The 20,703-nt window shown below is 35.5% G+C and overlaps 1 protein-coding gene across 2 annotated transcripts in view; it reads left to right on the top strand.

Moving 5' to 3' along the window:
• Positions 1 to 552: 552 nt before the first annotated feature.
• Positions 553 to 20,703, top strand: part of ORC5 (origin recognition complex subunit 5) — a gene marked incomplete at both ends in the record, with an annotated part of 71,531 nt that continues 51,380 nt past the window's right edge. For both annotated transcript variants that reach the window (XM_082498746.1, XM_082498745.1), the window contains 9 exons: positions 553 to 663; positions 2,193 to 2,285; positions 5,750 to 5,947; positions 9,469 to 9,543; positions 12,062 to 12,173; positions 12,529 to 12,659; positions 16,358 to 16,406; positions 16,935 to 17,025; positions 19,360 to 19,412. In XM_082498746.1, the coding sequence (XP_082354872.1) occupies positions 553 to 663; positions 2,193 to 2,285; positions 5,750 to 5,947; positions 9,469 to 9,543; positions 12,062 to 12,173; positions 12,529 to 12,659; positions 16,358 to 16,406; positions 16,935 to 17,025; positions 19,360 to 19,412 (913 nt within the window). The remainder of the gene's footprint in view (positions 664 to 2,192; positions 2,286 to 5,749; positions 5,948 to 9,468; positions 9,544 to 12,061; positions 12,174 to 12,528; positions 12,660 to 16,357; positions 16,407 to 16,934; positions 17,026 to 19,359; positions 19,413 to 20,703) is intronic.

Below are 20,703 nucleotides of genomic sequence, written 5' to 3'. Positions count from 1 at the left end.
CATGTGAAGAGCTATTATTTAGTCTTCCTCATCTTTTCTTATGCCCTACCTCTTCTCTTTTGCTTGTAAATCCTAGTTTCTTGGCTGTCCAGGGGGGTGGTGGTCTGTGACTACTCTACTTTCCTCATTTTATTTCCTTGCTACATTTAAATGTACGTAAACCCAGAAATAAATATGTATTTCTCCAGTTAACTAAACTATGACAATTCTTTGCTATATTGATTTGCTCACACCCTGTATGCCTTTCCCTTTTTATTTGATTTTTTGGACTCCGTCTGGTGTGAAAATGTCTGTATAATGGCTTACATAATATTGTTCGATGTTGATGAAGTCTTTTAAGTCTATCATTATTACACCATTATCCTGAGCTAGAATGTCTGTTTAGATTTATGTCAATTACTGTTCATTTTCTTCCTTTATGTATATGACAACAAATGATCATTAAAATGTTTTTTTTTTGTTTTTTTTTTTTTTTTCCAGATCACTTTGTTTCTTGTCTGTGCACCTCAAATGGGACATGCATGTTTAGGTGACTAAGTACAGAACATCAAAATGCCTAATCTTGAACATCCAGCATACCCAGCAGCTACACTGCTTCACTTGGAAAGTTTGGTGCCTTGTCGAGAATCCCAAGTGTCCACGTTGCTGTCAATATTTGGAGAGGTAGAGCTTTTGTATTGTACAAAGAAGTTCTGCTCTCTCAGAGGAGAGAGTAGAAATTTAAGGGCATTTTTGTGGTGTCATTATGAACATACTTTGGTTGTCACTTTTTTGGTTGTTGGGGTTTTTTTGTTACATATCTTTAACATTAGTGTTTGGCATGTAAATTCTAGTAAGTTGAAAAGCTGTTTTGCAGCTAGAATGACCCAAACAAACTTACAACGATTTGTGCCCTGCTGTCTCTGAAGCCGGGCTTCTCCATGACTCTGTTTCATCTTTGCCAGTTAGTACCAGGAAGTCTGTCTTCCCTGGTCTAAAGTTCTGGGGTATTTTTTTTTCAGTGTCAGTGTAGAAATTCTGTTTGGTTTTGACCTGTTAATATAATGTCTGCATGCCTGAATTCTAAGTACGTGAAATTGGTCATATTTTTATTGAAATTGGTCTGCTTCTTGGTTCTGTTGCTGTCCATAAGATTTGGAAATCACTGCCTTTTTAATTTATTCCGTTACTGCTTTGCAAAGCTGTGGTAAAAAGTAATGGAGGTTTTTATCTGCAAACTTAAAAGCAGTTGATATATTGATTTACATTCAGTTAACAAAATGGAAATTAGTATCTGTGTCTGATTCTGCCTTTAATTATAGATAATAATAATTACATCAAATTACAGCACTTAAGTTTTATGTATTTATTACAAGCACAGTGGTACAAGTCTTCTTAAAAAAATAGATACTTAAATTCTTGTTAAATATGCAGGGTAGAGTATCCGCATATCTTGCACAAGAGTGCCTTCATCTTGGATCATCGTTTTTCATAAAAAGTGTTTGTCAGATTTATTTTCGTATTCATTTTTCAAGTCAAGGTTCTTAAAAATGAGAAAACCACAAAAATAAGTACCTGTTCGGAATGAAATGAAAAGAACGAGTTAATTATTTTCATTGCATCATAAAAAAAAACAATCCATGAAATATACAGCATCAGTAATGTTAAATAAATAGAGGTATTATATCAAATACTGCCCCGTGAGAGAAGAGCGAGCTCCTTTATCATCTCCACCAAACTATTTTAATTCTTTTCTGCTTGGTGCTAATGGAAAGAAAAGCAGTTTGTAGTGTTTGCAAAAGTTAGGACAATGTAAAGCTTTCCAAGCTATTGTTTCAGTTAGTTAACTAATTTGAATTAAGAGCCCACCGCTTTTCTCTCTTGGTGTGTGGGGTTTTTTTTGTTTGGTTTGGGTTAGTTTTTTTTTGTTTCGTTTGTTTTTCCCATGAAAAATGTATCCTCATGCTATAGCACTTTCACTGGCAGCTTTATGCGATATTTGATTCTTGGGACTTACTCTCTCAGCATTTCAGTGAAGATGTAACATAAAACTTGATCACATTGATTCCACAATAATTGGCATATTTTTTATTTAATACCTCAATTTAAAAGGTAACTTTTCTTTTGGAGGGAAACTTCACTGGTAAATCTTTTGTCTGTTGAATGGAAAAGAAGAATAATTGAAACAGCAACAACTTTTTATCTTTTCTTAGCGTCAGCAGTTTAGTTTTCCATCCATCTTTATTTATGGACATACATCTAGTGGAAAGACCTATGTGATGCAAACTCTTCTAAACACCTTAGAGGTAAGAATGTTCACAATGGATATTGAATTTAGAATTTATTTGTAACAGATGGTCCCTCAAACTAGCTTTTGCTTTCTCGAAATGGTTTGTTTCCTCAGCCATTTGTGCCTTCTTGATTCTTCTCCTCCACTTAGTGTGTGAGGAACGCATCATTCTTCTCACTAGCGCACTTCAGATAAAATGAAGTTGTACATACTGAGATATAATATAAATCTTGTAACCTTTCTAAGAAAGTTTAAAAGGGAAAAAAAAGGAGCCAAGTTTTGTTCAGATCTCTAAAAGGGACTTAACCTGAAATAGCCCCAGTGACAAATAAGTACTCTTATGATGATTACAGTTCAATCTGAGAGTCACTTATAGTATACCTTTTTTGAATCATCTTGTAATTCTCCTTTAAACTAATTTTACTTGTATATGAAGAGAGTGAGAGCGTATATGAAGAACAGTGAGAAGAGTTTACCGTAGTGGAATTTTGTTTTATTTGTTTTTACAAACTAATTTTTAACTGTATTGTTGGATGTGTATGATCTATTTAAATGTCAGCCTAAGAACTTAAACTTAGTAAATTTGTTGAAAGAATTCAAAGCAAACATAGAAGCTATACATGTTTGCTGGGGGGAAAAAAAGGGTGAGTCTGAAATGATGAAAATCACTGGCTGAGTACCAGGCAACTGCCATTCTTCCTGAAACTGATAGTTGTTTTTGCAGAGTTGGGGAGAATGTTGTATTTGTTGTAGCAAATTTGGTTAGTTCCAATTAGCCCTCTAGTAGAAGCAGGAAAATCTGTCTTTCACTTGGAAAAAGAAACAATGCAGGAGTTCTAAAGTGTTGGAGCAATGTTGCATAGGAACAATTGATTTAATTCCTGAACGATAAACAATTATTCTTTTGCTTCATGAATCAGCTATACATGGGAAAAGGTGTATTGATAGCCCTTTTTTAGTATTACTTTTTCAGAACCTGTTTGAAAATATGAATTTTGTGCACTTTAATTTATTGTAGGTCCTCCAAACACAGCTTGATGTGCATCATGAGTTAAAAACCCCAAGAAACAGGATGTCATTCACAGTTTCTAATGTAATAGAATTAATTCCCAAGGTGTGTTTACTAAGCTTGGCGTTACCAGGTCTTTTGCTGGTGGGATGGCTTTTATCTCCCATGCCAGTACTGTTGCTGTTTCCTCCTGTATGAGCATTATTTTCATAAATGTTAGGACCATATGTTCTTTTTCAGCTTCACGATCCAAGATAAACTTCCTTTGGATTCCTGTTCTTAACAAACAGTGTAGGAGTAAGTAAGAAGTAGGTCAAGGAGGACTGATAAAACAGATGTTGTTGGAATATGTGAAATGGAAACTACTGAGAATTCATTGTATGGTTTTGAATTTGGAGCATTACGTTCCTAGGAAGCTGGGACTACAAACTTTCTTCCCCTCAACTATTAAGGAAAAAAACTACTTTCATGTTGTCCACTTATGGGAGATGACTTAAATCTACAGTGATTAATACTGTAGTTGCTATATGTTACTAACCTTAAGTAAGAAGTTTATCAGGAATGGACTGACTTCAGTTGCAACGACTCCAGGCAGAGAAACCTCCTCTTTACACATCATATGAGAATCTGAACTACATAAAATTAGTGGGTCATTGTGGCTGAACACGTTTCTTACAAAAATAGTTGTCTTGAAGAATGATGTAGAGAGGTATTGCTTTAAGTCTATTGTAGTGCTGGCAGAATACTTTTAAGTATTAGGTTCTTGACACTTTTATGGCCTTTCTTTTTCTGCTAGCAAATGTGTTTATTCATGATAGTTTTATTCCTTTTTCTAATTTTTCCCCAAACAGGTTTTAAAGTCCTCCTATGTTGAAGGGTGTCATTACAGAAATTTCCATCTAAACCTGTTAGTGCCTGTTTTTGTCAGTCACATACTTCAGGGTTTTAAATCCAGTGACAGGTGCCTACTTCATGCCTAGACCATAAATTTCCACTTGTGTGTTCTCATAGCCCTGATACTTTAGGCATGCCCAGAGTGCGTTTATCACATACCTGCAGGACTGGGTTTTATGCAAAACTCAGTGATCTTGTCCCTTTCATTACAAATTATAGAGGGAGAATGGTGGAAGGCAGTGGTCATGATCCTCTTTCATGCAGTAGCCTTTTGTGCCAATGCTCCTAACATTGTGCTACCCACTTGCAACATATCCAGAGATGTGGCCAGAACCTAGAAAGGAATAGGATTTAAGCAGCAGCTCATTCTACAGAACTTCCTGTTGCCAAGTATAGGTATCCCCTACGTGATGTGGTGGTGTGAATCACATCCGAGGGACCCAGCTTACCCAGCTTTTCTTCTGCTATGGAGGTGCAGCATTTTGAATAGGTCCTTTTGGAGGTGTAGCCCCTTTCTTTTAATAGTGTTCCAAATCATAAGAAAGCTTTTTATTACACGTTGTCTGAGTGGATTGCCAGCATATCCTCGTACTTTCCCGCATCTGCTGAATCATATGCCATATGTTGTATTTTAAGTAGAGAGACTGGAATGATGTACTTAGTAGTTGTTGTTATTATACATACATATACCTGTTTCCGAAGTTTAACTTTGCAAGTAATGCTTATATACCTCAATGACTAATGTTTTCCTGAGGTTTTAATGTTCAGTGTTTAAAAAAAAAAAAAAAAAGTATGCCTTACCAGAGTGTATGTAGTGATGCAAATAATCTATTTCTTAAAAATAGAGTTGCTAGAAAATTACATTTCATAATTTTGTACATTTTGTCTTTTGTTTATAGGCAAATGACCAGAACTTTTCAATATTACTAAACTGGTACATAGAAGTGCATTTTATGGATTGCCATAAAAAATGGATTGCCATAAAATGTATCTGATGCGCTGCTTTTTTCACATTCTCTTTACTCAGACAAGATCTGGTTTTCTAAAAATGTTCTGCACAGGCAGGCTGATTACGTGTCTGATACAGAAGCTTATACTTTATCATTTGTATGCAGTGAATGCCAGAAACATTCAGAGTAATTTGGGGGAGTGTGCTCCTAGATTACTTTCTTTGTAATGTATGTTTGAGAAGTTCCTGTTATCCAGACACTGTAATTTGTAATGGACTATTTTATGATACTGTAATGTGTTACAGTTGTGTAGCATTTTCTTTGATCTAAATACTATGTAGTTTTCTTTTTGTGTATTGCTTGTGATTTTTAAACATAGTTAGAAGATACACTGCATGTTTTATATGAGAATTCATCAGATCTCTCTTCACTTTGTGTTATATAATATTTTGACTAGGTACATAAGTAATCGTTCTTTTTTGGCAAAGTTTTTTGGGTTTTGCTCTGTATTCTGTTGGCAGGATGTGATTTCTTTCATTGTCTCATCTGGAACAGAAAACTGATTTTGCAGTATTTACACTGAAAAAGCCAAATGGGGTTGTATCTTTTTTTTTTTATCCCCTTCAGCTTCCTCATGTGTTTGTGAACTGTGTGGAATACTTTACTTCACGACTTCTTTTAGAAGAAATTCTTATCCAGTTGCAAAGCTGTTCTTCTGAGACAGAACAGACTTCTCATGTGCCTTGTGATAATTTCAATGACTTTGTGCGTCTGTTTAAACAAGCTGTTGCGAGTCAAGAGCTTAAAGATCAAACATTATACATTGTAAGTAATTTAATTTTAGTGTTCCAGTTTCATTTTGGTTAACAGAGTGTGAGTAATTGTTATCAATAATTTGTATACGGAATGTGTGCATTATAGATCAGTTTTCACAAAGTTTCCCTCTGGACCTAATTCAGAATCTGTTGATAGTGTTTAGATATTTTCCATTGGTTTACTGGCTTTAGATGACATTCTGTATTTTTCATAGTTTTAAAACTTTTTATACACAAGAACTGTATAGCATAACTAATAATGAACATAAATTATACTGCATAGCTGAATTAGGTATGTAATAATATTACAGAATCTTTAAATATAGAGAGCCTGTATTTGTTTTATAATTAGTAAGTCATGTTTATCTGTTTCTTTGTGAAGATAGATTCACAAATGAGAAAGCAAAGGTGGGAAGGAGGGCAGAAGTGAATTATGGAGCATGCAAATAAGAATTTGTTGGCTAGAATAGGTTCAAATTAGAAGTCGTAGTAAGGAACTAAAATGCGTAATTTCCTCTCTAAAAATGCTGTTGAGATCTTACATCTTCAACTACACTTGTGGCCCTCAGAGACAAGAAATTTAGTTTTAAAATTAAGATGGAAAAAGACTGCAATGAAAAATTAGATTATATACTCAAGTGTAATAAACAGGCAGACCGCAGGAAAATTAACCAGAATTTAGATCACAGGAATGATCGAATCAATGTAGTACTAGAACGCTAGGTTTTGTTTTTTTCTGGGGATTTTTTTCTGTGGTAATCTTAAAAAAATTTGAAGACATGTAACAGCATTTATCATGCCAAGAGATGAACAGAGAAAAAAATTTCAGGCATACAAGAGGTCTGAGGAAAGGACATAGATTTCTCAAAACTTCTTTTTTTTTTTTTTTTTTCCTAGCTTTCACTTTTTTGAAGAAAACCTATTATCTTAAAAACATGAATGCCAAAGTATAAGTGATGTATAACTGTATATATGCATTGTGGACCTGCAAAAGACATGTACTGAAATTTTAGCCTAGCAGTAGGAATTAAGTTTTTTTTTAAATAGGTCAAATTGATTACTTAAAAACCCATGAAAGTGGTTCAAGATTGAAAGCTCAATGACCCTGGGTAATCACTCTGCATGTTTCTCACAGCAATCAACAGGTATACTGCTTTTTTTTTTGCAGTCAAACAAGATGTTCGTAATTACACTGAACATTCATCATTCCGTTTCACAGGTTATAGTTAAGTTTTATTTCCATTTAAAAAGACTTAGCCACTGAGTTAAATAACTTCATGTTATGTTTAGTGGAAACAGTACTATCTCATAGTTTCCTACAGCTCATCAGGTTAATAAATTTTACATACTTCTTAAAAATTGAATGAAGAAAAATATGTACCAGTAGTTACAATATATAAGAAGTTATACATAGATAATTCATTTTAATTTACTGTCACAAAAGTGGTATTGGCATCCTTCAACATTTCCATAAGAACAAAATTTCACACTAAGATAACCTTTAGGGAATTTCACAAAATACCTTTATATATCAAAATTTTACTTTCAGATTGTTTGAATTAAAAAAACTGTTTTACATCAGTAAAGAATGCTTCATGTGTTAAAGCATTAAATTAGTATTTTGATTCCGTTCTGCATGGGAACAGACAGGAATGGGGGAAATCAATTCCTGTACATTAACCTGCATCATCTGGATTTACTGTAGAGTGGTTTAAATTGAGACTGATGGAAGACCAGCATGCTGGTAACATAAACTGTCTGTGCTAATTTATTCTATTTCATTTTAGTAGTAAATAATGTAATATTTCAGCCCAGTTAACTCAGCAAATTAAGATAAATGTTTACTTTCAAGCAAAGGATTCTAAATATTTCTCTTAACCCAAGCATTGGTGCTGAATGTTTGTGATTACTTGTGAAAAATGAATTTATTCATTCTATCTACCTGAAAAATTGGAACTGATATAACTTGTAGTCATTCATACATTTACAGTATTGCAGAAGTAAGGAGTTGCTGTTTTTAATGTAAGTCAGCAGACAGTTCTAAAATGCATAGTTTTAAAAAAAAAGCTGAAGATGGCGAATCTATATTAAAACTATAGAGTAAGGCATGGATTTATAGGCCCGTGGGTAGGCTGTTTCTGTGAACCACTTGACATTTCACAAGCCAAGGTCACAGTATGTTTTCTGTGCTGCAAGTAGAAACTCTGGTTTGTTTCTCATTTAACTAAAACTAAGATATACTTAGGTGAAGACCTTAAAGCTCTGTGTTCATTAGCTGCATGTCACTGGGTTCAATAAGCAGTATTTTATTAGTCAAAGTATGTGGCCTATATTTGGTCGGTAATGTAAGGCAGTATTCATCTCTGAAGTCGTTTATTATATGAACAAAATGCAGATGTCAATGTAAAAATCGTATGTCATACTGTAGTTTTAAATAAATTCCCAAGAAGAGTGAGCTATTATTGCAGAGATACTGCTCTTTCAGTTTTTTTTTCCTGTATGGTGTGATTTTGAAATACAATTTTCATAAAATGTTTCTTGGTTGTCCACATAAAATTCTTCTTTTTGCTGTGGGCTACAGGGATGATAGATGTCTTAATGTTTTGGTGAGGGGAGGAACTGTAAAAGGATAGAAAATTACAATTTTCTAGGGACCTATATTTTCTCTTTCAACAGCTGTAATTGAAAAGAAGTAATGAAATTCAGAATTTAGATTTATATTGTGAGTAGTGAATAAAACACAAAAGAAATGTGTTTCTATTCTCTTTTTTATTTCCTGTCAAGATTTTAAGTGTACTGGGAATATGAATTTTTTTGCCAAAACATAGTCATGCATGTGTTCATGCTTCTATTTTTTTTTTCTCTAGGCTCCAAAATATGTTAGTGGTTAGATAAAGTGTTTCTTGTTTAAGCTGTACATAAGCTACATGTTTGTTGGTGCTATGCCAGGTTTGTATGCAATACAATAAACCCTGTAAATTTCTAGGCTGCAAACTACGGCAAGAAATACTTCGCTCAATATTCAGTTGTGTGAAGTCCAGATGATAGCTAACTTTTCACAAGTATCAGCTCTTATGACTGAAAAATAATTCCATAGTGGGATTACTCCATCTCTTGCAGTAAGCATGTTGATATAGTGCTGCAGTACTACACATCATTTTTTAATATAAAAAGAATTTTTGACAAAAATTGAGCTTTCAATGCTTGTTAATGATATCGTGGCTTTGTCAGTGATATTCTTGACTGGTATACTTATGTTTTAATTCGTACTGCCATAAGGCATAAGAATGTTGCTTGTCTGGGGATTTTATCTTTTTTCAGACAGCAGCGCTGCTTGGGCTTCCTGGAAGCACACCTGAAGCAATTGTCTCTCTGATGTTGCTTGTTTAAAGGGTCTTGATACTTAAGTGGTTTCTGCTGTCTAAGAGCCATTCCTGAAATGAGTTTCCAGCAGCTAAGAATTAATTTTAAGTCCACGTAAGAATGGAAGGTGACATTGTCTATATGAGATGATCACTGTTTTCTTCAAAGGTACTGGATAGAGCAGAGCAGCTGAGGGAAATGGAAGCAAATGTCCTGCCAGCATTTCTTAGGCTTCAAGAGTTGGTAAGTGTCTGGAAAAAAATTAATGTATGTTTCCTGCATAGTGAGAGTAACTGAACATGGTATCTGTCCATTAAGCTCACAGATCAAGATAAGTGATTTTTTAGATGAGAAAAGCTGCACAATTAATCCCCTTCCCAAATAATGAAATGGTAGTAGTCAAAACGAGAAACCAAACCAAAATTTAAACGTTGCCAGGTTTTTCTTACGCTCTTTTTTTTTTTTAATTCTGTTTAATAGTATCTTGTTTTGTGATATCTGATCTGTCGTAGATTCTTTTGACGCTTGTGTCAGATACATAGCTGTCTATTCTAGAGTATATTTGTTTTTTAAGAAGAATGTGAAATTTTTCTACTCTTCATTTAAAGTTTTGTAATAATTGCAGAAAAAAAATCTCAGACAGACTATAATCTATAAGAACCTTCAACATAGCTCCTATTGGCTTGGTGCGAGTCAATAAATAAAACCCCTTTTTAGAGTTTGTCAGATGTTTGTGTGGGAATCCAAAGTCTGCTTCTGAGTCAGCTGCTGATTCAGAGAGCTCAGCCATGTTGAGTGAATTCGGCATTGGAAGTGTGAATTTGCAAGTCGGGAAATGTTTGTTTTCCTCAAGTTTCTCCCATGTGAAACTTCACAACATTGTGTGGTGGTTGGCTTGAGAATGGTCAGTAGACCACTAGCTATTTGTTTGTGGCTGGAGCTTCACAGCTCAATAGCTACCAATGTGCTTTATGATGGCGGAGAGTTTTTACACTTCCATGGGAATTGTGCCACAGTATGTTTCTGGGTAGAATAAACCACTGTATCTTTCCCTCTCTTGCTTCTGAATTATCAAAGCTTATGCCTTGGAATAAGCAAAAATGGTGCATTCTCTGAAAAGAAACTGAAGACAAAAGCAGAAGATGGTGGTACTTTGAAATGTCTGAACATCTAAATTGCTGAAATTATGCTTGTTATCTCAAGACTTTTGTGTGGTACTCTTAATCTTCCGGTGACATTGATTCCTCTATTTACTGAATGAAGACTGATTCACAGCTGTGTTCTTAATCCTGGCAGCTGATGCATTTTCTGGCTCTTTTTGTCTGTTCTGCCCATGTTGTGGATTTTGCTACCCCTGAAGCAGAAGCAACCTGTTTGACGAGAGAAAGGAGGGAAACTTGGGCCTATGATTGTTGTTCAGGGACCAAAACATAGGAGAAAATCTACTGCATCACTTCCTTTTCTGGAGTGAAAGGAGACAAGAAACTTCATTAGTGGTGAAGGATTTCATGAGACTGGCGGATCTCTGGCAAAGGGTCATAGGATGCTTGATTTCTGTGAGAATTATGGTGGGAAGTACTTAAGTTTTTCATATTGGAAGGTCTTTCAGGAACTGAACTGAAAATACCTTAGTACTTTTCTCAGCTAAAATACTAGGAAATCTGGGAGAGGAACACAATTGAAAGAAATTTACAGAAAGACACTCTCGTTAAAAGGAAAAAAAAGTTCCGTAAAAATAGAGAAGGAAGGAACAGTAAAGAATATAGGTGGGTGCCACTTTGGCAATAAGTGGGAAGAGTAAATAAAAAAAGATTCTCACTGACTTTCAGGGAAGGGGAATAGCATTGAAACTTCTGTTTCAAGTCATTCACAGCTCATATTAAGCATGGTCAATTCAATCAGGCTGCTTTTATTTTCTTGAGTTGCCTTGATAGTTTTGAAATGTGGTTCTTGAAGAACCATATTTAAAAGCATCTTTTGTTATGCAGAATTTTTAGTATGGTGGCAAAAGCCTTGCAAAAAGGAAGAATGACACATCATCTTCACAGATAGTTAGCTTCATATTAATAAGCTGATATATTGAAGGGTCGCCAAAATAAGGAATACTTTTTAATATGAAGTGTTTTGTTATTTATTGACCGAAACATCAAACTCAAGGCAAGTATATTGTCAATAAGAACATGGTTAGAAAGAGTATGTTACTACGGACAGCCGTTATTAGTAACTAGTAAAACAGTTGGTAGAGTACACAGTTAATACTGTTTCTGTTTTGGGATGATTTTGTTTGTTTTTAAAGACCAGCTTACCTTTAAAATAAAGTACTGGATAGCTTGCTTTCAGAAAGCACTGAGCTTTCTTTCGTTTTTTAACTCTTCCTGTTTGTTTTGAAAGTCCGGGTTTAATTACCAAAGTAAAATGCTGTCTTAATTTTGGGAGTAAGTTATGGAATCTACTTGATGTTGTCTAGTACCAGAGCTCTAACACCCCACAAAGCATGTCAGTGAAATGGCAAGGGATGCAGAGAAACCGCATGTAGTTATGAATATCTGCAAACGTATGAGCTTCTTGATTAGGCCAGCTGAAGATTTATTACTATGCTAGTAATTTGTGTTAAACTGTAAATTTGATGATTTTTGTGGAACAGAAAAGTCATAATAATAATTTTTTGCATTGATATTGTAACATGTGGTGTTACTTTTTTTTTCTTTCTCTATCTGTCACTCTTTTTTTTTTTTTTTTTTCCCTCCCCTTCCCTGTGTAGACTGACAGAAATGTGACAGTTGTCCTGCTCAGTGAAATAGTATGGGAACTGTTCCGTCCAAATACAGGATGCTTTGAGCCATTCACCTTGTATTTTCCTGATTACAGCATAGGTAAACTAATTCTTTAATCTGTTTTTTGGGGGTTGAATAATAGTTTGTCAAACAACATCCAGCTGTTTTTTCCATGTTTATTTGTATGCTTTTACAGAGTCCGGAATGTGTAATACTACTGGAATGTAAAAGTAGATACTCGTACAACCTCTAGAAGACTTGGCTTTTTCCACTTGCCAAACTCAAAGTAACATTTTGGTTCCGTTCTATTTGCTGGTTCTTTTAATCAGTGTAGGTTTTGGTGGATTTTGGTTTTTTAGTGATGATTATAGGTTGTTTTTCAACTTAACTTGTAAAATGTGGTCAATTTATTAAGTTAGCTTTAGATAAGCAAAACTTATTTTTATTTAAACAGGACACCTGCAGAAGATCTTGTCTCAGAATCATCCCCCAGAATATTCTGCGGATTTCTATTCTGCTTATATCAATATTCTGCTTGGTGTCTTCTACATGGTCTGTAGGGACCTGAAAGAACTTCAGCATCTGGTGAGATGAGCTCCTTTAGGGTTGTTGTTTTGGGGTGTTTTTTGCCAAATAAGCTCTGAAAGTATAGATTTATTGTTGAACATGGTGTTAAACCACAACATATGGACAAAGAGAAAATCATGGAGTGGTTTGGATTGGAAGGGACTTTTAAAGGTCATTTAGTCCAACCCCTCCTGCATGAGCAGGGGCATCTTCAACTAGATTGGGTTGCTCAGAGCCCCCTCCAACCTGACCTTGAATGTTTCCAGGGGTGGGTTACCTACCACCTCTGGGAAACATGTTCCAGTGATTCACCGTGGTTATCATAAAAACTTTCTTCCTTATATCTAGTCTAAATCTACCATCTTAAGCATGCCTCAGCTCAAAATGCAGTTTTCCTAGAAATCCATAATAAAGGTCGCAATTGTTTTGGTGCCTATAAAGGGTTTCCATTGCTATGTAGTGTTCTGGTCAGAGGCAACAAAAACTACACTAATGAGATGCCAGTCTGCGCATGGTTCACCCAGCCTAGAACTTCTGTTCTTTTGGGGTTTTTAAGGTCAAGCTGTTCCTCAATATCAGAGAGTGACTGAGAAGACCAGGCTACCTATTTTTACATGTTGGGATAAGGAGATAAGTGTGATGAAACCTTTTATGCCTACTGATAAGTATAGTAAAAGCAATTGCTGCAAATGCAGCAGGGTTTGAGGGACAACTCCATTACAGTTTTGGTTAGTGATTTTTTGTTTGTTTGTTTTTGTTTGCAATTCAGTCTGAGAAAGTAGTAGTTATGATTTTACTCTTTCAGGCAATGGTACGCTTCACTGTGCTTCTTTTCTCTTCAGATTCTTTTTACATGTGACTTTTTATGTGACTTTGCTCTTATTGCTACCTTTTTGCTGTTGTGGACTACTGTAACCCCTAAGTAGCCTTCTGTTGTATTTGTTTCCTGGACTATGCAGTGGAGTGCCAGACAGCTGCTTTCAACATTTGAAGGAATTAACTTCAGTTACATGGTCTCAGCATGTCCAACCTCAGATAGAGCTCAGTGGGTTGTGGTTAGTGGTGCAGAATTTAGTTGGAGGTCAGTAGTGAGTGGTGTCCCTCAGGGGTCAGTACTGGGTCCAGTCCTGTTCATCAATGACATGGATGAAGGGATAGAGTGTACCATCAGCAAGTTTGCTGAAGACACAAAACTGGGAGGAGTGGCTGACACGCCAGAAGTCTGTGTCACCTTACAGCATGACCTGGACAGGCTGGAGAGTTGGGCAGAGAGAAACCTTATGAAATTCATCAAAGGCAAGTGTAGGGTACTGCACCTGGGGAGGAATAACTGCATGCATCAGTACAGGTTGGGGGCTGACCTCCCAGTGAGCGGCTCTGTGGAAAGGGACCTGGGAGTCCTGGTGGACAAGAGGACGACCATGAGCCAGCAATGTGCCCTGGTGGCCAAGAAGGCCAATGGCATCCTGGGGTGCATCAAGAAGAGTGTGGCCAGCAGATTGAGGGAGGTCATCCTCCCTCTCTATTCTGCCCTGGTGAGGCCGCATCTGGAGTACTGCGTCCAGTTCTGGGCTCCCCTGTTCAAGAAGGACAGGGAACTGCTGGAGAGGGTCCAGCAAAGGGCTACAAAGATGATTAGGGGATTGGAGCATCTCTCATGAGGAGAAGCTGAGGGACTTGGGTCTTTTTAGTCTAGAAAAAAGAAGACTGAGGAGGGATCTTATTAATGCTTTCAAATACTTAAAGGGACGGTGCCAGGGGAATAGGAACAGTCTTTTTTCAGTGGTGCCCATTGATAGGACGAGATGTAATGGGCACAAGCTTGAACATAGGAAGTTCCACCTAAACATGAGGAGGGACTTCTTTATTTTGAGCATGGCAGACCACTGGAACAGGCTGCCCAGATAGGTTGTGGAGTGTCCCACTCTGGAGACATTCCAAACCCTCCTGGATGCCGTCCTGTGCTGTAGGTGACCCTGCTCGGGCAGGAGGGTGATGATCTCCAGAGGTCCCTTCCAACCCTGACCATTCTGTGATTCTTGTTTCCTGTGTTTATTAAATTTAACTTGCCACCCAGGATTCTTTATGCTTCAACTTTATGGGAAATCTAACTTAAAATGTGAAACATTTTCCTATATTATTTGAGTGTAAAATTTTAACTTGATTTGTCTCCTATGAAGGATTTTAAGGTAACCAAGCAGCTACAAGCCAGATCGGTTGCACAGTTTTAGAGAAACATAGCCTATTAATTTGACTCAAAGGCCTAGAAAACCAAGGATTGACATAAATGTTTTCATTGTCATTCTTTTGGAATTAAGAATAAAATAGGTAAGTCAAAGGTCCTGCAATATAGTCATGCCTGAGGGAACAAAAATGCATTGAAGATAGTTGGAAAAATGAGTTTTAACCATGTATCAATTGAAGAATGTAATAGTACAGAAACTAACAGAAGAAAAATAAAAATTACTTGATGGTGATCTTTGCATAAGAAAAGCTGAATAACAATAACAATTATTAGCTCATCATATTATTATTTAAATAGCAATGCTGTGTACAAGGAAACTTTACAAGTTTGAGGTGATGAGTGATTATGGCCAGTAAACAAATCAGTGCTAGTGAGATGATCTGAATGTCCTGTCTGCATTTCCATCAGGAGAACGTAGCTAAACTTCAGCTGAATTTATTTGTTAACTGTACAGGTTTTATATTTAAATGAGATTGCTGAAATCTGATGGAGACACAAATAGAAACTAGGGCCGCAGTTCTTCTAGACATGTGCTTGAGTTGCTCTGCTTACCAGAATAATTTCATTAGCTTTAGATGCACTGTTTGTGTGTGTGTGATTACCAACATTATGAAAAGATTTATGTAATTGGACCCTACATTCTTTTTGTGTTTGACAAGTTTCTTCTTTAGAAGGTAATGACAAGACACATACAACTGTCTGTAGGCTTCTGAACAACTCCACAGTGTCTAATACAGACTCTTAATGTGTATGTTATGCATGATTATTAATAAGACATTCTGGTATTATATTAGTTTTACATGTAGAAGTTATTGCATTGAGTTCTGTATACTAGCACCGAGATTTAGTAAGGTGCAGCAGGACAAAAGGAGAATGAAATGTGAGGTTTGGTATTTTACAAAATTCTGTGTGGTACTGATTTAACCATTTTTGAAAAAAATGTAGATTACAACCTTATAAAAAAAATCTCGCAATCTTACCTTAGGTGAAAGGAGTTTGTTTGAATATGGAATTTGTTAGCAGGTTTGGTTTGTGTGTTGTTTTTTTTTTTTTTTTTAAGAAATTTCTGCTTGTGTATGCGTAAGTATGTATGGCCTACTTTTGAACATACTGGACTGCTCCTGGAATGGGAAGTTTTATCTGTAAAAAAGTTGATGAAAACATTTTTATTACATTTATAATGTTTAATTACGATGTTATTGTTAAAAAAATGCAATTTCTGAGTACAGTAAACAGATTTTGCTGAAATCAAAACCAAGTAACCTATGATAGATTACTTCTGTTTGTATTTCAATCTACAGAAATGTTGTGACATTCTACAGTACAATATTTGGAAGCAAGTAGCATAATTATTGACTGAAAAATAATTCATTGGGTTTGTAAAGTAATGAATTATGCTGCTTGTTATATTCTCTAGCTAGATCAAATATATAGTACCTTTTTAATATGTTGTACTTTTTACTTTCTGTAGGCAGTGCTCAATTTTTCTAAATACTGTGAACCAGTGGTCAGTGGAGAAGGTAAGCTTCTGTCTTTAATTTGAGTAGATGTATGAGAGTGCAGGTAGGTTTTGTGGAGGAATTTGCTTTGCTACTCGTGTTGTGACCATTTCTGTAGTCACAACAATGTTGCTTACTCCAGTTACACCCAGTAGGCAGCATTTGCAGCAGAAGCAGTAGATGACATTTGTTGGTGGTGTTTTATGGAAATGAGATGGAAATACTGTGAAAACTTGCTTCCCCCTATAAAACTTTCTCCTCACTCAACCATGAGGACTTTTGCAAAGTAATGGCATAAGTCATTTGTCTGTCAAGGTGAAGAAGAGAAAATGAGAGCAGAAGTTCTGCTAAGCTGTCCCTGAGTATTCAGAATAACTACAGAGAATCAGCCTTGTGTGGTAGTATGTGCTTGCAAATGGATGATGATGGTGCAGGAGTCAGGGTGTGAGACTTATTATGTCATGCCTCTGACTGTTCAGGTGTCAGAGATAAGAGTTTTAATGTTGTGTGAGTTAAATGTTTAACAGAGTTGATTCTGGCTTGGTGCAGCAAATGAACGTGACACCCGCAAACTCTGGAAAAATATCGAACCTCATTTGAAGAAGGCAATGCAGACTGTTTATCTCCGGGAAATATCCAGGTAATTTGGGGGTGAAGGCTTGTTTGTTTTGTTGATGTTGCTTTTTTTAACAAGCTTCCCCTCTAAATATTTACTCTTTCAGTTATGTTTTGTGGATAGTGTTTCTTTTTTACTAGATACAATCTTTTTTATTTAACATGCATTTCTTTCTTGCCATATAATGTTAGAAATGGGGTATCTCAGGAGGGAATTGTTAAACAAAACAGTATTTGTACCATATAAATTATTTAATATGTAAAGCAGGGGCTGCATGTTGTGGTCTCTTTTTCATTTGATGGTCATGCAGATAGATCCATTTTCTGTCATGTATGTAACTGCCAGACATGGGAATCCCTCACTAGAATACACAGGCACAGTTAAAACCACACTTGTAAAGTTGGCTTGGCAGATCCTCACTGTCCCAAGGGTGCATGCAAGCCTCAAAATTCTGATGAGACGTTAAAGAATTTAAACATCTTTGTTCCTTAGCTTTGTTTAGTTGATCTAGGTTTGTATGTTTACTGTGCTTTCTGACCCCTTGTTTTCTCATCCAAGGGCAAAATTTTCCTTATATGGAATTACCATTTTTAACAGAATTAAAAGCTGGTGTCTTGCTAAAGGACTGAGTTTCTCTTGGTATGGTTTTAGATTCCTTGTTTATTTTTTAAGTTGCCAGGCTGCTAGGAAAAAGATGGTGGTGTTCATTTTTAATGGTAATAATCGGCTCAGGTTTAATGTCTTCTCCATCTTTAAGATGAGTGATTCTGATGTTACACCATGTAAAGACAGATAATTCAGTAATGTTTGATTTCTTTATCTTGATACAAACATAATGATTTTTTTTCCTTTGAATGTCATTGAGGCTATAGGGTGTTCTGGTCACTAAACCTGGGTGTATAGTAGAAGTTTTTGCTAAATGTTTTAGAAAAGTGATTGTTCCTTCAAAAAGAGAATTGATTTTGTTCCATGTGAGCTAGACTTTGCTGTACAATGAGACATTATTCTATTTGCCTCAAATATGTATTTATATTCAATATTGATCTTCACTACGCAATCTACTCAGGATCTTCCTGACTTTTTATATTGTATAATTGCCTACTCTAATTAGGTTGTAATATAAGACTATGATATAAAATAGCTTATGAATTGTTTCCAGATAACCAGTTTTCACACTTTACAGTTTTCTTTGATTATAAATATGAGCTTTATTGGTTATTTTGTTATAAATTTCAGCTTCCTGCATAATAGTTCTAGGATTTACCTCCATGTACCAGTAAATGCTTGAGGAATTAAAATGACCGTATCATTTTTTTCTGGCCACAGAACTGTAATTACTCTGGGGTTTTCTTCAAGTTGTAAGCTATAGCAATAAGACTTCATTATCGGCTGTTGTGCTGCCTGAACTGAGATGAAAATGAAACTTTTTTTTTTTTCTACCTGTAAAATAGATATTGGATAAAAACTCCGGTGATTGATAATTTGGTTGATCATTCATTAAAATTTGGGTAGTACATCAGCTCTCATTAAATTGTTTTCATAAGATTTATGGCTTATGGCTGATAAACCCTAATACATGATAAGTAAATTGCAGGATTTTAGTTGAGGGACTGCTCATAAAGAACTTAACAAAAAATAAAAAATAAAATCACTGGTGCTTTAACAAAGCTGTGGTTTTTATCTCCTTGTGGTATACAAAATGATGATCTAAAATCATGACATCTCTAACAATGTTGTTCTTTAAGGGAAGTTATAAAGTGAATTTTTTTGCTATTGTTTAGGAAAACACTAAACTACTTGCAGACATTTTTCACTCACAAAACGATCCATCTTGATGTCTTCAAAGTTTTTCAGTGAAGAATGAATATTGATTTGTTTTTTACATAGACTTCAAAATTACATTATGGAGTAATTATAGTATTTTTCTCACTAGCATAAACAGTTATTAAGAAGATAAAAAATCAGAACTGTCAGTGGTTTACTTTTGATCCAATTCTGCATTGTTCTTCAGACTTAGAACGCTGTTGATATTTGCTTACTGGTGGTAGTTGGATGGAAAGAAATTGGTATTTTACAATTAGCTTGTACTCACTTTTGTACCTTACTATAACTACTTAGTGCATTTTTTTCAAATATGCATAGTCTGCATATTATTGAAACTTATGTGCAAGGTAGCAAGACTTGGTATTTTTAGTTATTCTCTCACTTACTGCATCCTAGCCAGTGTTATGAAATTAAAATATACATATCCCAAGCAGGTAGTTTTCTCTAAAAGACTAACAAATACTTCATCTTTATATATTTACATTATCTGTCTTTTAGCTCACAGTGGGAATATTTACATTATCTGTCTTTTAGCTCACAGTGGGAGCGCTTACAGCGTGATGATGGAGAGCCTGGACAACTGAAAGGTATTGGATATAGTAACTCTGTAGATGCTTGTAATGTGAAATATGTATTTTGCAGATTGACTTGGTCACTGTTATCTGATAATATGCGAATAGAATTATATAGATGAGGCTACCTATTAGTATTCAGTTACGGTTCGGGCTAATTGTGGTTTTTGAGGTGTTCTACGACGGACTTTAACTATTTTTTCCCCTAGCACATATATCCTAGGAGTAATCTTTCCAAAGATCCTTTGTGGGTAAAAGCTGGTTTCTTTATATCAGTATTTCTTATGTAAGAACAGATGAGGAATGGGCTGACCCATGATGGTCAAATCTCTGCATGCCAACTGGCAGAATTGTCTGAGTAGGGAGAAGGGAATAATGTACCTGGTGCATTACACTGGATTAGCACGTTCCTAAACAAAACAGGTACCCTGTCCTTATTTCTTGGTGAAGAGAAATGTCAGAATTGCAAGAATTCTTTCTATTCTTACTTTGGAGGAGTACAGCTTTGTTGATTTTTGACTTTCAATCCCATCTAAAGTATAATCTCAATATTATCTGTCAGCATTCTCTTATAATTTAGGAAGGATTACTAAAACATTTTCCTGTTGATGTCGGTCGGTCACGGTCTTTTGACCAGTTCTTAGTTTGGGGACACTTTCTCCACATTATCCATCATGACAAAATTTTTTTTCTTTAGGTAGTAGGTAAAACAGCCATGTTTTATAGCTGTCTTCAGATAATTGGAGTTGTCATGCTGTTTCCGATATTTGCTTTATAATCAGTAATTTTTCAACATTGTTAACCAAAAGAGTTTGTTTCAAAGTGTTCTTATTAAACTGCCTACTTCCATGCCCAGATGACCATGAAATACTTTTACACCCAACAACCCCAAAAAGGGAAACTTTATTTAAAACACATTTGCTAGGATTTTCAGGTATCTGTGTTAGGAAAAATTGTCTTATTGGTAAACAGCATTTGATAATAACATGCTTAAAAAGCAATTATAAAAAATTTTACAGTGGATGTAATTAAGCAAATAGATCAGTGCATGATGCAATATCGGCAGACCAGAAGAATTGGATAGGAACAGATATTTCTGTATTAAACTGAATTGTATATATATATATATAAGACTTTATTTGGTGTTGCATTTTGTAATTAACATGCAATACAAAACAGTCACTTGACTGTAAATGAAATCTAAAACTGCTGTCCTTTTGTTCCTGTGTGAGGGGAAATAATTACTAGCTATCAACTGGGATGTTTCTCATCACTGAGAGCTCTGAATCTTAACTTTTAAGCACAT

The sequence above is a fragment of the Vanellus vanellus genome (assembly GCF_965231255.1).
Source record: "Vanellus vanellus genome assembly, chromosome: 1".
In the NCBI taxonomy this organism is placed as follows: Eukaryota; Metazoa; Chordata; class Aves; order Charadriiformes; family Charadriidae; genus Vanellus; species Vanellus vanellus.
This window is presented reverse-complemented; position numbering and strand designations above follow the sequence as displayed.